The following is a 15,043-nucleotide window of genomic DNA, read 5'->3' as shown; positions in this document are numbered from 1 at the left end:
TACAAACTAAGTATATTTTCTTCTGCTCATTTACGGGTATATCTTAAGTTGTTGTAAATGATTTGATATCTAACTTTTATTATTTGGATAAATTAACTAGTATAAATTTTAAGTCTACTAAACTTTAGTACAGGGGTCGGCAAACTGCAGATTAAATGCAGTCCTCAAAACAAAATCTGCGGCCTCGAGATACTTATCTCAAATCTCAAATTTTTTCAAACATTTATATGAAAAGTTTTTGTTGAAGCTTACAATAGAGCTCTTTACTTAATAAATACTTATTAGTGCTCTACTTTAGCTTATTTTATCACATTTTTGGTTTAATATAGTACTTTTTTATAACTACTAGAAACATTTTTCAATAACTGCGGCGCGGAAAATACAATGCGGCCTACGAGCAACTTTTTCAGGAAAATTCGTCCAGACTTTAAAAATGCTGCTTTAGAAGCTCCATTTTAACAGCTCTGTTTGGCAAATATTACAACCGTACATAAATTAATGACAACGATGACTCTTTCTCAGATTCTTTATAATTATTTTCTAGCTTTGAGCACTAACAAAAACACGAATTATCACGTTTGAAAACCCTTTAACATAATATTCTTACCCCTTTTCCGTAGCTCGAAATCTAGGGTTTTAAAAGCCTTGTATTTTTACACTAAAAATTGTCAACCCACTTTTATAATAGTTTCCTTGCAACAACTTTAAAATATGATCACTTTAAGACTACGGTTTAAATCTGGCCTCGAGGTTAGCTAAAGTTTCATCGAATAATAAAAGACCCTCTTTTCAAATTCGACTCATTAAAATCGTAGGTGATAACACTTATCGAGAAAATCCGTCTTACGATTATAGTCAAGTTTCTAGTCTTAAAAAAAACTCCAGAAAATTTAAAAAATTATATAGATATCGGATTCATAAAAACCAATTTAATTAGCAACTGTGTTTTGTAGCTTGACAGTTCGAAAGATAATTATCTAACACTATATATTAGAGTAAAAAACTGAAATGTATAATTATTAATATGGCTTGCTTTTAACCTCCATATAAAAACTATCATTACTTACATGAGATAAAAATTAACTTTGAGACTAGGCCGTACAAAGCATGTCTTTAGATTGTATAATTATACTGAAATATTAAAGAATAAATAAGGGACCATGATATCTATTTTACTATTAACGTAACCAATTTACCTAGTGGAAATTTATCTAAATTTTTTAAGTAACCCACTGTTTTTGAAATTAATTATTATCAGGATTCTTAATCAAAATACGCGGAAAATTACTTTGTGATAAAATTTACCCTTGGACATGACTTATGTTATAGTAATGTCGGTTTATATTTTGTTTTATTTAAAACTATCAACATCTTATACGAAGTATTTATATAAAACTATTAATTTGGTACTCTACAAACCTAATATTATCATTAGTTTAGTAAAAATTTACTAATTCAATAAAAACTTGTACATACTTACATAAGATAAATAGAAAAATAAACTGACCACAACAAGGCCAACATGGTGTCTTTAAAGGAGTTTTAAACCAATTCTTTATATATTTATAACGAAATAAACCCTTATCAAGTATTATCATATTTAAATGACAGTAAAATTTGAGACAAGAGAAAATGTTGCTTTACAATAAACAACAAAGGATGCCTAAGCTTAATATAAAACAATTAAGACAAAATAACATTTTATTCAAACTGTGTACAATCAAAAAACATCATCGAGAATATAATTAGACCTATTTATTTATTTTATAAAAAAATCTTTCTAAACTTCTTCAGTCTTGGAAGGTTCATCGAAATCTCCTGTCATCTCTGAAAAAATACAAATATTTTAATTAATTTGAAAAATTATTTGAAAGTTAAAATAGTTAAATTAAAATAATTACATAAGATTTTCTACATAACAATAACAAAGAATAATTAAACTCATAATAATATTTAACATGGTATTAATATTTTAATTAAATTGTAAGTTAAGTTAAGGGTTTCCAAAATTGATTTTGACAAATTTTCCTCAGGTTTACAAAATTTCTTCCAATATTTTAAAAGTATATGTTTTTTGGTTTATTTTTAGTTTAAAATTAAGCTAATTTAAAAAATCTGTTTTAAATAGTATAAAAACATTTGAAAAGATACTTTAAAGCTACCTCCTTAAATGTGTTTTTTAATAAAAAAATTTTATGATGGTAAATTATGTTGATCTATAATATAGATTTTGTGTCAAATCGAAATTTCACTATTTTACATGTAAAATTTGTTTAAATTCCATGTTTTTTAGCCAAAATTTTCAAATTCTAGGTTTTTCCAGGATTCCAGGTTTATTGGCAATCCTGAAGATATTAAAATATAGAATAATAATAATAAACATGGCATAATTTTTTTAATTATTACTCTCAACAAACTGAACTGAGCATTAGTTGTGTACAAATATAAACAAAAGGAATTATTACTAATATGTAAACAATTAGTCATTAATTCGTCATAAAAAAAATCTGGTCTTTTAATTTGTTGTGAAATTTATAATTTTTAATTGATTTTTTCTATTTAAGTTATTTCAGTTTTACTTAAAAATAAATATACAAACTAAAACAAAATACACTTCAAATCAAACAATAACCAGTTTTAATTAATAATTAAAACAAAAATATTTAACATTAATAATACTAAAAAACATGATAGTGTATTAAAGCTTGCTGTATAAAACTTGTATGTAAATATTAAACAATAAGTTCCGCAGAATATTTGTGGAACTTTTCACAACTTATAAAACTAAAATTTATGTAACATAAGAGATGTTAACTATTCAAAATAGTTTTTTTTGTTGAGTATTTAATTTATAAATGATAAAACACAAATGAAAAAAAAAACAGTGCGCTAAAATTTCCTGGACAAAGTTGGGCAACAATTCAACTTGAAATCATATAAATTTAATATTAATAATATGACGCCACAAAAACCAGGAACTGAATTAACAATCAATACAACATACTATCCAGGAACTTAATATATATATGAGCAAACAACTAACCGGGTACTTCATCGTCGTCTTTCTTATCTTCTTCAGTTGCCTTCTCATCTGTTGCTTTCTGTGGAAGTTGCGAGGCGAGTTTCCTCAAATTTCCGATTCCTTCGGCTCCCTGTATGTGTGTTGAGTGTTATTTTTATATAATATAAAGTATTGCAGTATGAATTATATACAACTTTAAATGACTATACACTTAACATAGACATCTAAAACACAATATACATTCTTTAAGGAATAATATTACTACATAAGCACCTATATTGTTTTCTAAAACTATGTCTTTTTAAGGCCATAGGGGGGGGTAGGCCATGTTTTTTACAAGTTGATCTTATTTTATAGAGTTTTTACTAAGCTTCAAGTTGCTTTTTACCGTTTTTAAAAATTCGAATTAGTTTTTGAGATATGACCGGCCAAAGTCGGGCCGCATAACAGGTTCCTTATGGGGAAGGAAAAACTAAAACGGCAAAAAAAGACTAATGCATTCAAAATCTATCTCCTCCTTCATTTTTTAAGCAATCTTCTTCAAACTTTCACAGTCTACTCTTTATACAATAACAAAAAAACGTTATTTGTGACTTTAAAAAATTTTAAGTAAAAATACCTTTTTTTTAGAAAAAAAAAATTTTTTTGATAAAAAATCACTTTTTTTTTTTAATTTTTGTCATAAAATTTTTATTTTTTAAAACTATTAAAATTCACAAATAACGTTTTTTTCTCATAATGTAAGGAACATTTCCTGAAAATTTGAAGAAGATTGCTTGAAAAATGAAGGAGAAGATAGATTTTAAAGCCCGTTTTTAAAAACTCGAGAAAAACGGCTTTAAAGTTACCCTTTATATACCCTTTATAAAGACAACCCTTTATATAACCGGTCATAAAAAAAAAGTTACTTAATATTTTTAAAATCTAAAAAAAGCATCTGAAAGATTATAAAATTTACTATAATATAAGTCTATATGTTATTTTTGGTCAAAAAATGGCTTCTACCCCCCCCCTATGGCCTTAACATTTGTTATACATTAGGATAAATGGATAATAAGTCATTAATGAAATACCTTAAACACATATTAGTCTTACTAAATGTGTATTTGTATTTGACTTTTCTTTTTATTAACTTAAATATTGCTTATTGGATAAAATTTATGCCACATTCTTCAAATCAATACCAAAATGTCTACTGAAACTATAAAAATACTTAAACAAAGAATCTCAAATAAAAATAAATTCAACCAGAGATAGCTGTAGGTTACTATATAGTGGTAGCAAAAGAATATAATTCATCAAAAATCATAAAATTATCATTAAGGTATTTAATTAATCAAAAAGGAAAATTGTGACAAAAAATGTTTAAAATATAGGTTTAGAAACTTAAACTTTTATTTAATGAACTTTAAAGATTATTCTACACAAGTATAGGGGGTACTACTAATGTGAATTAACAATTACTTATAAATTGAAAACTTTATATATAAAACTAACAAGTTGGTTGAGGATGGAGGGGAGCATTTCGGTGAGCATTTTGTTTTCACCGTGGCCAGTAACTGCGAACGTGTTGGCAGATGGGGAAGCTTGAACTTTTGGGTTGTTGAAGTGAATCACTGATCCGTCGTCTTTGATCATGTTCACCTGATTATAATATTCACATAAATGAGCATATTTGTTAAAAAAAAGTTAAATAAAATCTAATAAATGAAATTTTGCTGGTCATACTTACCAGGTGTTAATGATGTACAAACATTGAAAATTTTTGTAAAAATGTTATCATTTGGTATTAATTATCACAAGATTGAAGTAGTAATTAGGCAATAATCAAAAACCACATGTCTACAATTTTACAATTCAAATAACCTCTTCAATGCCAGGGATGGTGTTGACAGACAACTTCTTCAAAGTGGATTGAAGTTTCTTGTCGTCGGTGGTGGCTGTGTTGTGAACAATCTTCTTCTTCCTTCTAACTGTACCCTACACATTTAAATATTAATATAATACTTATTTTTGTTTATTTTAATTTTAAAAAACTGGTGTGAAATATATCCACAACGTTATTAAATTTTTTTTTTAATAGAAAAAGTTTGTTTGTAAAAGCTATGGTATATAACTAAATACAAAATGTTACACATGTAATATAAATATAAGTAGACTTTACAACCAACTTATTAGAGCATTTATAATTTTTATCTTTCTGGACTATAATTACTTATGTTCAACTTTTAACATTAATAGATAATTTAAATTAGAAGATATTTTAAAAAATAAAAAACAATAAAAACAAATTTTCAACCACTAAAATAATAGGATATATTTTTAATTAACAGATTGTAATTAAAACAATATATATATATATATTATAATGAAAACAAACTTTTCCACCAATACGGACGGATGCCTGTGCGGCCTGAAGTTTCTTCAACATTTCTGGATTCATATTTACTAATTAACTAAATTACCTGAAAAATTATGTTGCACTTTGTAAGAGGCAGTATTGATAAATAAAACAAACAATTACACACATACATAAAAAGTTCATAAAACATCTGACTTATGGGTTTATCTGTATAATCCTATCTCCTCTGCTATCTGTAACCTCTCTTCTGCCTGATCTGCTCCTACTACTCTGCTCATTACCAAACACATAAGAAATACCAAAACCGAAACTCACCTGTTCCTGGGTGAAATTTTGCAACTTGGCGGTGCTTGTCACCTTGAATGACCAATTGCTGGTCAGCTTCTTTTCAAGCATGGCGGTGCCCTTCAATTTGTTGTCAAAAGTAAGTTTCAACTTGATGTCATCCCTAAACTTGTATTTGGAGACAAACCCGCCCCCAAAATTATAACCAAATGTACTGTGCTGAAACGTGGTCACCCCGTAAAATGCAAACAAGTCAGTGTAAACAAACTTGGCCTTCAGTTTGGATTTATCAAGGCCAGTTGTCGCAGTAAACACAAAAGGTTTGTTTGTGAAGGAGCCAACAACATCAAACCCATCAAAGTAAGGAGGTTGGGTCACAAGAGAAATCTTCTCGCTGAATTTTATACGTTGGGTACTAGAAAGCTTTCTTTCCTGTATGCTAGCAAACTTCAAGTTTGGGTTAAATACGGACACTGGCTGAGTGCACAAAAATCTCAACTTTTTCTTCCAATTCTCTCTGAAATCTGCCACCCAACTCTGCACTGGCGCTGCTACTAAATCCATTCTTAAATCAAATAATCTCACTAAGCTGAAACTAATCTGACTACTCTAACTAAAATTTCACTACTATATTTGGAGCAAAAAATTAATAACTTTATTTTATATATAATCAATATATGTTATCATGTTTTAAACTTTACATGTAAATCAAATCAACTTGAGTAATCATTATAAAACAATAATTTTAAGAGATGAAGTTCTATAAAAGTATTAGCATCTGTCATTTAATATAAACATTAAGATTATTAAAAAAAGTAAAAAACTACTGAACTAAATGATAAAGTTCCTAATAAATTAATGATTGTACAAATGATAATAAATTAAACTGAAAATTCCAAGCCCACACCAAACTTGTGCAGCTTCTCATCGAAATGGACTGCTTCGATCAATGAACAAAGAGACACTTTCAAACAACTGCTCATTTGATAAGAGCCCATGAGTCCCAATTGGGCATCAGAGTTGATTCTGGCTGCTACTTCACAGCCACCTTTCTTATACCTGACACCTCCCGTGTGGGAAAACTTATTGTACTTTTTAGCACTTTTCATCAAACTTTGAAAGGCCACGCTGAGGTGAGGGGTCACTTTGTAGCAGACAGAAGCTGTTATTGTCTTTTTTTTGTTTACGGATGCCACTACTTCAAGCTTCTTGTTAGTGTACTGGCACTTGGCTTCAGTGGAGTTAACTTTGCTGTTTTGAGAAGAATACAAAGTTTGAACGCCTGCGTGGAAATTGTTGTTGCCAAAAACAGCAGAAAGCTTCAGTGTGGGCAGGGTTAAGATGGAATCAAAAGCGTGGAAGGCTTCACCCCTCAAGTTGGCGTGGCTGAATGAAAATGAAGAGAGAATTTTGCCCTCTCTCACTTTGGTGGGAGTGTACAGCAGTGATATCTTGGCTGTGGCTTGCTTAACATCAAACGGGTTCATCATGATGACCTCGGATGAAAAGTTTTGATCTTTGTCACACGTCTGCATGAACACGCACTTATCCGCTTTGTACTGGGCATCACTCACAAACCTCCCCTCCTTACCATCAGTGCTGTACTTCCCACCACCCTGGACACTATCTGATATTTTACCCCGCAAGGAAAAGTTCAACCAGCCGGCGTTGAAGCCTTTGTTGAGCAAGCTTCTGCTCTCACTGCCTATCTGGAAGAAGCTGGGAGGTGGTGATTGTTTCTGCCCTTTCTTAACTTTCCTTTTTTTACCCATGCTTGCTTATGTATAAATAAAATCTGTCATTGTTAAACTCTCATTAATTTCTACCTTTTAACTAATTTCTAGTGAATAATATAATCTATCTAAATTTGTTTTTTGTGAAAATAAACTTTTTAAGTCAAGAATAACTGATTTTGAAATGTTTTGGTAATTTATGTGTTTTTAACCAAAACATGTTAATAATATGATTGACACTTTACGAAACTAAACTCATTGTCAAGAACTACCTAGAGACAGCCTGAACCCATGTGTAAGCAAAATGATTGTACTAATTTTTACAGATTTTTAGCACCTGCACATATCACTTTAAATTGCAAAAACTATACCATCTCAAAATACCACAGTTTGAGCACATGCAACTTTAAATTTAAAAATTTTTAATAGTCATTTTATTGGTATTTTGATAGACATTTAAATTGAGGTTAATTATAAATAACTAAATAACGGACTGTAACATACTTATTACTTTTTTTCTTGTAACATACTTATTTTTGAAATCAAAAAACGCTATTTCTAATGATTTATAGTAATAAGAATTTGATTTGATTTTTAACTACCAAGGTTCTAAACTTCATTTCTGTTTTTTATTAATAAAAATATAAAAGTGATAAAAATTTATTATATTTTTTTCTTTTTATTTAAATACGATTCATTTTACAAAGTTTACAATTGTAATTTTAATACCACACTAAAATTAACTGAAAATTTTTTAGAAATCTTTTTTGTAAATTTACCAAGTCAAACTTTAATAAGTTTTAGAACTGTTTGAGAGAAATTTAATAAAATACTAATATAAAATTTTAATATAAATATTTTAACTTTTTAACATAATAAATTAAGTATTTAAAGAATTGATTTGAATTTTGTATGCTTAGCTAAAAAAACTTCTTAATTTTGTAACAGACTTGCCTATGTTAATATTAATATCTTTTGAAAACCCACCCAATATAAATTCTAAAACAGTTATGTCAAAATAACAAATGGTAACCTTAACCACTAAGTTAAGGAAATTTTTCAAAAACTGAAAAAATCATTTAATAAAGCCATTCTCATTAAAATAGAATTTAAAACCTAACTTGAGATATCCAAATTCTTTTTAGGTTCTACAAGATTTTTCAAAAATTTTAAAACAACTAGAGTTAGTCAAGTAAATGCCAATCTTATCATACCCATTTTAAGCAAAATAAAATTAAATTTTGCAACATCTAATCATGCTTTTTGCAGTGAACTAGTTGCTGTGCAAATATTTAGTGAAAATGTTAAATAATTATTCTATTTTATACAACAGTTTAAAAAATAAATGTTTGTACATTCTACATTATCAAATCTTTAATAATTTTAAGCATTTAAAAAAACTATTTACAATTGTTATCTATAAATCTTTTTTTTTGAATATTTGTTTTTACAGGGTTGCCAATGACTTTTGGCAAATTTTTTCAGGTTATCAAAATTTCTTTCAGGTTTTTGTACATACATGTTTTTGGGTACATTTTTAGTTTAATCTTGAGTTTTAGGTAAAAAACTGTGTCAAATAGTTTTAAAACATTAAAAAGATACTGTAGAGCTATTTCAAATATTTGTTTTTAATAAAAAAAATGTGATCTATATGGTAAATTTTTGTGTCAAATCAAAATTTTATTACTTCAGATGTAAAAATTGTTTAAAATCTAAATTTCCAGGATTTTTAGTAATTTTTTTTCTTATATGACAGGTTTTTCCAGGTTTTTTTTTTTTCAAAACTTCTCAAATTCAAGGTTTTTCAGGTTTCCAGGAGTGACAACCCTGTTTTTATTGAAATAACTTTTATTAGAATATTATTCAAACATTTACATAACATGCAAAATTATTTACATAAAACATAAAATATATGTTAACTTAAATATTAAACAAACAGAAAGCATCAACCGAATAAATATTTATACCAATTAAGAAATTTAATAAGTTTTAGTTTTTTCATGTTAAAATCTTAATCATTACAAAATACTCAAAAACAATAAAAAAAGAATTTTGTTTTAGTTTTCTTTTAAATTCTTTTAATTTAAAACATTAAGTGTACAATACTTCAAAATTGTCAATTGGAAACTTCAACTTAGGTTATATTTGAGTATTAATGCTAATACTTTTCTACATATTTTAGACTATTGGAAAATTACTAAGCTAAAAAGTTTAGTCTTAAATCTCTTCTAAAAACTGATGGTTTTATCACTATTAATACTTCTACAGGATTACCACTCTATGAAGCAAAAAAAAGGCCAACTACATAAAATTAGCCTTGGGGGTACAGAGTTGGAGAGTAAAATAACCTCTTATGTAAGGTCAAAATTAAAAATGCAAAAAAAAATATTGATTTACATACAGTTTATAAGCAATCATTATTAAACTTTTTAAATTAAATTTTGTAATTCTATAACATTTACACAGGGCTGCCACTCTTGAAACTAAAAAAGTGAGATTGAGTGACCACAAACTAGCTAAAATTACATTAAAACAGCTCAAGACAATCTGACCCTGAATTATATTTTAATTTTACTTTATTTCCCACAAACAAATTGAAACAAAATTCAAATTTTTATAGTAACTGAGGCATGAAATTTAACTGGTATAAGTGTAAAACATTAATCATTTTTTGATTTTAATCTTGTCCTCTTGATTGTAGTTTTTTTTCTGAAGTGAAAGGAAAAGTAGAAAAACTAAGCCATCAATAAATCAATGATAAATTACGAAATGTATTAATAGAATGCATCTTAAATTACAAGTTACATTTGCTTAAGACATATTAATATTTTTATACAGTCATAACATTAATAATCTAATTTGTAAGAAAAACTTATTAACAGAATAAAAACTATTGAATCTGTATAAATTTATTTTAGTTATATATACCAAGGTATAACTGACTTAGTAGAATGCCTTCTACAATACAGCTTTATTTCAAAAATGCTACTGATCAAATTCCTAATTAGTTATATCACATAAGTTCATAAAAAAACTATATAATATTTGGTAATTTTATACAATTTTTTTTCATAACACAGGGTTTGCCACTAGTTTTTTAAAAAAATTTTCCAGGTCTTTCAAATTTCTTCCAGGTTTTTAAAACTACACATTTTTGGGTCTATTTTTAGTTTTAAGTTAATTTCTATAAAAGAAACTGTGTTAAATAGTAAAAAAACATTGAATAGATACTGTAAAGTTACTTTAAATGTGTTTTTTGACAAAAAAAACTTGTTGATGATGACAAAAAAATTTTATTTATATGATAGATTTTTTGTGTCAAATCGAAATTTTACTACTAAAAATGTTAAATTATTAAAAATTCCAGGTTTTTCGATCAAAATTCCAGGTTTTTCCAGGTTATTTTTGCCTAAATTGTTAAATTCCAGGTTTTTTCAGGTTAAGTGCCAACCCTGATTAACATCAAAGTTACTCTTTGAAACAAAATTTAAACTTAGATTGTTTTATGTAAGTGCCAAAAAAATTATTGAAATACTGTTAATCAAGCTTAATATTTATTAGTACATAATAATTATATACAGAATTGGCCAAGGCAGAAAAGCCAGCCTGAGTGACCAAAAACTAGTCAAGATGGCCTGACATTGTAAGAAATTTGAAGCAAAAACCTAATATGAACCATATTTGAAAACTAAAATACTATCAATCAACCTTAAATACCTAATATAACCTAGACTTAATAAAAATGTGGGTTTGAGTGAACTATTTAATAAAACTAACCAGAAACTTATAGAAATATCACAACTAAATTGATGTTTTCAAAAAAGTTTAATTAAGCGAGTTGCCTGGATTTTTTTAATAGAGTTGCCACTGTTTTTACAAAAAATTTTCTAGATTTTAGGAGTACACATTTTTGGGTCTATTTCAGTTTAAAGTAAACTTTAAAAGTTGTGTTAAGTAGTATAAATAACTTTGAATAGATCCTGTAGAGCTACTTTAAATGTTTTTTATAAAAAAAAGTTTATGATGATGACAAAATTATTTATTTATATGATATACTTTTTGAGTCAAATCAAAATTTTACTACTGAACATGTAAAGATTGTTAAAATTCCAGGTTTTCCAGTTTTGTTCAATGATTTTTGCTCATAATTTTAGGTTTTTTTTTTTGTTCAAATTTCAGAAATTCCAGGTTCTTCAGATTTACTAAGCCTAAATTGTCAAATTCCAGGTTTTTTCAGTCTTAATTGCCAAGTTCCAGGTTTTTCCAGGTTAAGTGGCAACCTTGTTCTAAATAGATATCCAGGGTAACCTGAGTGTGTGGCAACCCTGATTGTAGATTTTTTATTAATTTTTTTTTAAATAATTATTTACTTTGGTTCAGAAAATTTTTATTTTTTAGCTGTTACTATACAATTCAACTCTTTATATAACAAATTATTCATGAAAATTTTAGCTAGAATGCTTTAGATATGATAATTAAAAATTAACATATTTTTTCTTTTTAAATTTGAAAAATTTTTACAAAACTGAACTTAACTCAAAAGTTAATTTAAAATTTAAACTGTATTAATACTATTTTATGGTTTTTGATCTTAAATTCAAATTGAGGGCTAATGTTAGTTTTTGTTACAATCAGTACTTACCCCCTCCTTATGGCCTTAATATAAATATTATATCTTATGTGATAAAAAATGCTAGTTTTAGGTTGAAATGACAAATGTTAGAGAAAATGTAGCACAATTAAGTAAGATCATGGTAAAAAAAAAACCTAAAAATGAAAAGAAAAAATTTTTGATATAGAGTCATATTATATTTATTCTTTTATAAGTTTTAAAAATTACTTTTCACTACAAAAATTTAGTAAAATTATTCACATAGGAAATTTTGTAACATATATTTCATCATAATACAATCATTATCGTATAATGACATAACACTATCAGGGCCAAAATACTTAAATCAGGGTGGCCACTGGCTTCCAAGTTATTTTTTCTAGGTTTTTAAAAGTACATGTTTCTAGGTCTAGTATTAGTTTGAAATTAATTTGAAAGATAAAAAACTAAAAATAGTAAAACATCATTGAAACGATACTCTGAAAAGCTAGTTCAAGTGTATTGTTTAATAAAAAAATTGATGATGACAAAAATTTTATCTATATTCTAGATTTTAAGTGACAAATCAAAATTCTACTACTTATGATGAAAAATTACTTAAAATTCCAGGTATTTTCTTTCAAAATTTCTCAAATTCAACGCTTTTCCAGGGTTGCTTAATCAAAGTTGTGAAATTCCAGATTTTTCCAGAAACCCATGTTTAGTGGCCACCATGTCAAATTTTATTATATTTAATGATAACTACTAATTTTGTGATTTTCATTTTAGAATTATCTTTTAATAGTAAAAAACATCGGTGACTCTGTCCTTTCAGTCACCTTGGATGAATAATTTTGATGTACGTGATGTTTAATTTAGTCATTAAAAAAAAATCAACATTTTGTCTTCAAATTATAACATGCATGAATCTGATTTGGTATAAATAAATAATTGATAAAGAAAAAATTTATATTTCTAGTGTATATATAAAAAAAAATATTTGACAGCTACTCAAAAGTTTAACAATACTATTGATAATTAAATAAAAACATTTTAAACAATTTAACATAATGAATACTGATGAGTAAATAAACTGTTTTTAAAGTGTCTACATTACATAAACCTAAAACCATGGGTGACACTGAACTATTATGAAAGACCAATAACTGACTTAAGTCAACTTATAATGTCATAAATAATTTTTATGATAATGTTAACTTAAAAACATAAAAATATTTTTTTTTTAATAAATTCCAATAGAAATTTTTGAATATTGAGACTTGAACAACTAACAATGATCTAAAAAATAAATTAGTCTGAGATTTTCTCAAATCTTTAAAACTATTCTTAGTGCTTTACTAATAAGTCACTGGCCTAAGGCATGTGTATTTTTTATCATTTTATACTAGCCCAAGTTATCCTGAAATTTGACATAAGTTATCTTAAGTGTGAGGCAACCCTGTATAACTATACAGAATAAAATTTATTTAAAAACATTTCACAAGTTTCTAGCATAAAAATTAAAACACTTAAACATTCATAGATTTACAAGTAAATGCATAATAGTGAAAGACTGTAAATTTAAAAATAAGGCTTTATAAAATGACCAAATGTTGTGTAGTAATGCTATACAATAAAAAATTCAATATGAGATTAAATTTAAAACATTAATTTTACAGAGTAGAAAAGTTAACATCATTTGAAAAAAACATGCAAAATACTACAACTCATAAAACAATAAAATCACACATCAAGCAAAAGAAAACAAACTGTGGAATTCACTCAGCCAACTCCAGCAACTTCTTTATATTGACACTTAATTCATCAATTAATTCTGTTGAATTTTTTAAGACAAAATACACCGAGCTAAACTTCAACAGACTAGTTTGGTTTTACAACAGCCATTTTAGATCAAGAATATTATAGAAGCTTAGTAGTGTTACCATACATTTACAAATTTAAAATTATATTTTTGGCAACACTAGTTTAGTCAGATCTTGAATTTTAAACTAAATTATGGTCAAATATAGCGAATAGGGTTATTAGAATAAAGCGAAAACTTAAAAATATAAAATTTAGAAAATTTAGAAAGTTTTTTTAGTTTTAAAACATTAATTTTTTGCCTTTTTTTTTAAATAATTATTAACATTACAAACTATAGTCTTTGTTCGAAATACCCCTAGAATAAAAAAGGGTTATCAGAAATCTTGAAAAATTTTAAATATTTATTCTAATCATTGTTCTAATCAAGCATTTTTAAATATTTATTAAATCATTGTTTATGAAATTAAATTAAATTTTGGCAACTATGCTATAACGTGGGATGCAAAAAATAAAAAGCTAAAAATTATAAAGCTTCAAAAAATTGATTCACTTATGTAAACAACTGCTTTATAATTTTACGAATTTAAAAAATAAAACTATATTTGAAAAAATGCCTTTTTAAAGTAATTAACATCGAATTATTACTAAAGTATAGTATTTTATTAAGTTTTTCAATTGCAAGAAGTTTCTTTTTTTTATCTTACAGATGTTATTCAAAGTTATACTAGTTAAACTTATTGAAACTTATTTTCATTTTCTTTTTTATTAACATTTATTAACATTATTTATTGTGACTAATGTAAAAAGCTTAACCACACTGTTTTTCTACTATTCAAAACAAAGCTTAACAATTATTACATTTTAACTTTTAGTTTAAACGAACAAAACACGTGGACAATATTTAAAACAGCTTAGACATAATAATAAAATATAATTAGGTTAACTATTTTCATGCTTTATTTTTAGTTTTTATAAGATGCAGATTATCACATTTACTAATAATGTACCTTTCTTATCATCGAAATTAATACTTCTGTTCTGACACAAATAACTTATCTATAGAAATATTAAAACAAGTATATGGAGTAGTTGCAAAGCAAAATAAAACATTAAGTTATATTTTCTGTACAACGATGCGATATGACATTACACAAAGTATACTAAATGATGATTTTGATTTTTTTTGTATTGTAACGTTTTCGGTTATAAACATTTTAGATAAAGAT

At 26.3% G+C, this 15,043-nt stretch overlaps 2 protein-coding genes across 2 annotated transcripts; both read right to left on the bottom strand.

Annotated features, from left to right (window-relative positions):
* Positions 1-1,683: 1,683 nt before the first annotated feature.
* Positions 1,684-5,492, bottom strand: LOC145831337 (transcription factor BTF3 homolog 4-like). Its single transcript, XM_082938557.1, has 5 exons — positions 5,403-5,492; positions 4,889-5,002; positions 4,520-4,666; positions 3,044-3,152; positions 1,684-1,827 (listed from the first exon to the last, which is right to left on the bottom strand). The coding sequence occupies exons 1-5, from the start codon at positions 5,463-5,465 to the stop codon at positions 1,781-1,783; spliced, it is 480 nt and encodes a 159-aa protein (XP_082794683.1). The 5' UTR covers positions 5,466-5,492; the 3' UTR covers positions 1,684-1,780.
* Positions 5,493-6,550: 1,058 nt separating this feature from the next.
* Positions 6,551-7,441, bottom strand: LOC145831633 (voltage-dependent anion-selective channel-like). The gene has a single exon (XM_082938943.1). It carries the CDS (start codon positions 7,439-7,441, stop codon positions 6,551-6,553), a length of 891 nt encoding a protein of 296 aa, XP_082795069.1.
* Positions 7,442-15,043: the final 7,602 nt, after the last annotated feature.

This window comes from Thalia democratica, chromosome 3, assembly GCF_965202585.1.
Source record: "Thalia democratica chromosome 3, ktThaDemo2.hap1.1, whole genome shotgun sequence".
In the NCBI taxonomy this organism is placed as follows: domain Eukaryota; kingdom Metazoa; phylum Chordata; class Thaliacea; order Salpida; family Salpidae; genus Thalia; species Thalia democratica.
The sequence above is the reverse complement of the archived record's forward strand: the minus strand, read 5'-3'. Positions and strand labels throughout refer to the sequence as shown.

Coding starts and splice junctions, on each gene's coding strand:
- LOC145831337 (XM_082938557.1), bottom strand. CDS start 5,465: ATGAATCCAGAAATGTTGAAGAAACTTCAGGCCGCACAGGCATCCGTC. Junction 3,153..4,519: donor CCTCCATCCTCAACCAACTT/GTTAGTTTTATA, acceptor ACACACATACAG/GGAGCCGAAGGAATCGGAAA. Junction 1,828..3,043: donor AGACGACGATGAAGTACCCG/GTTAGTTGTTTG, acceptor GTATTTTTTCAG/AGATGACAGGAGATTTCGAT.
- LOC145831633 (XM_082938943.1), bottom strand. CDS start 7,441: ATGGGTAAAAAAAGGAAAGTTAAGAAAGGGCAGAAACAATCACCACCT.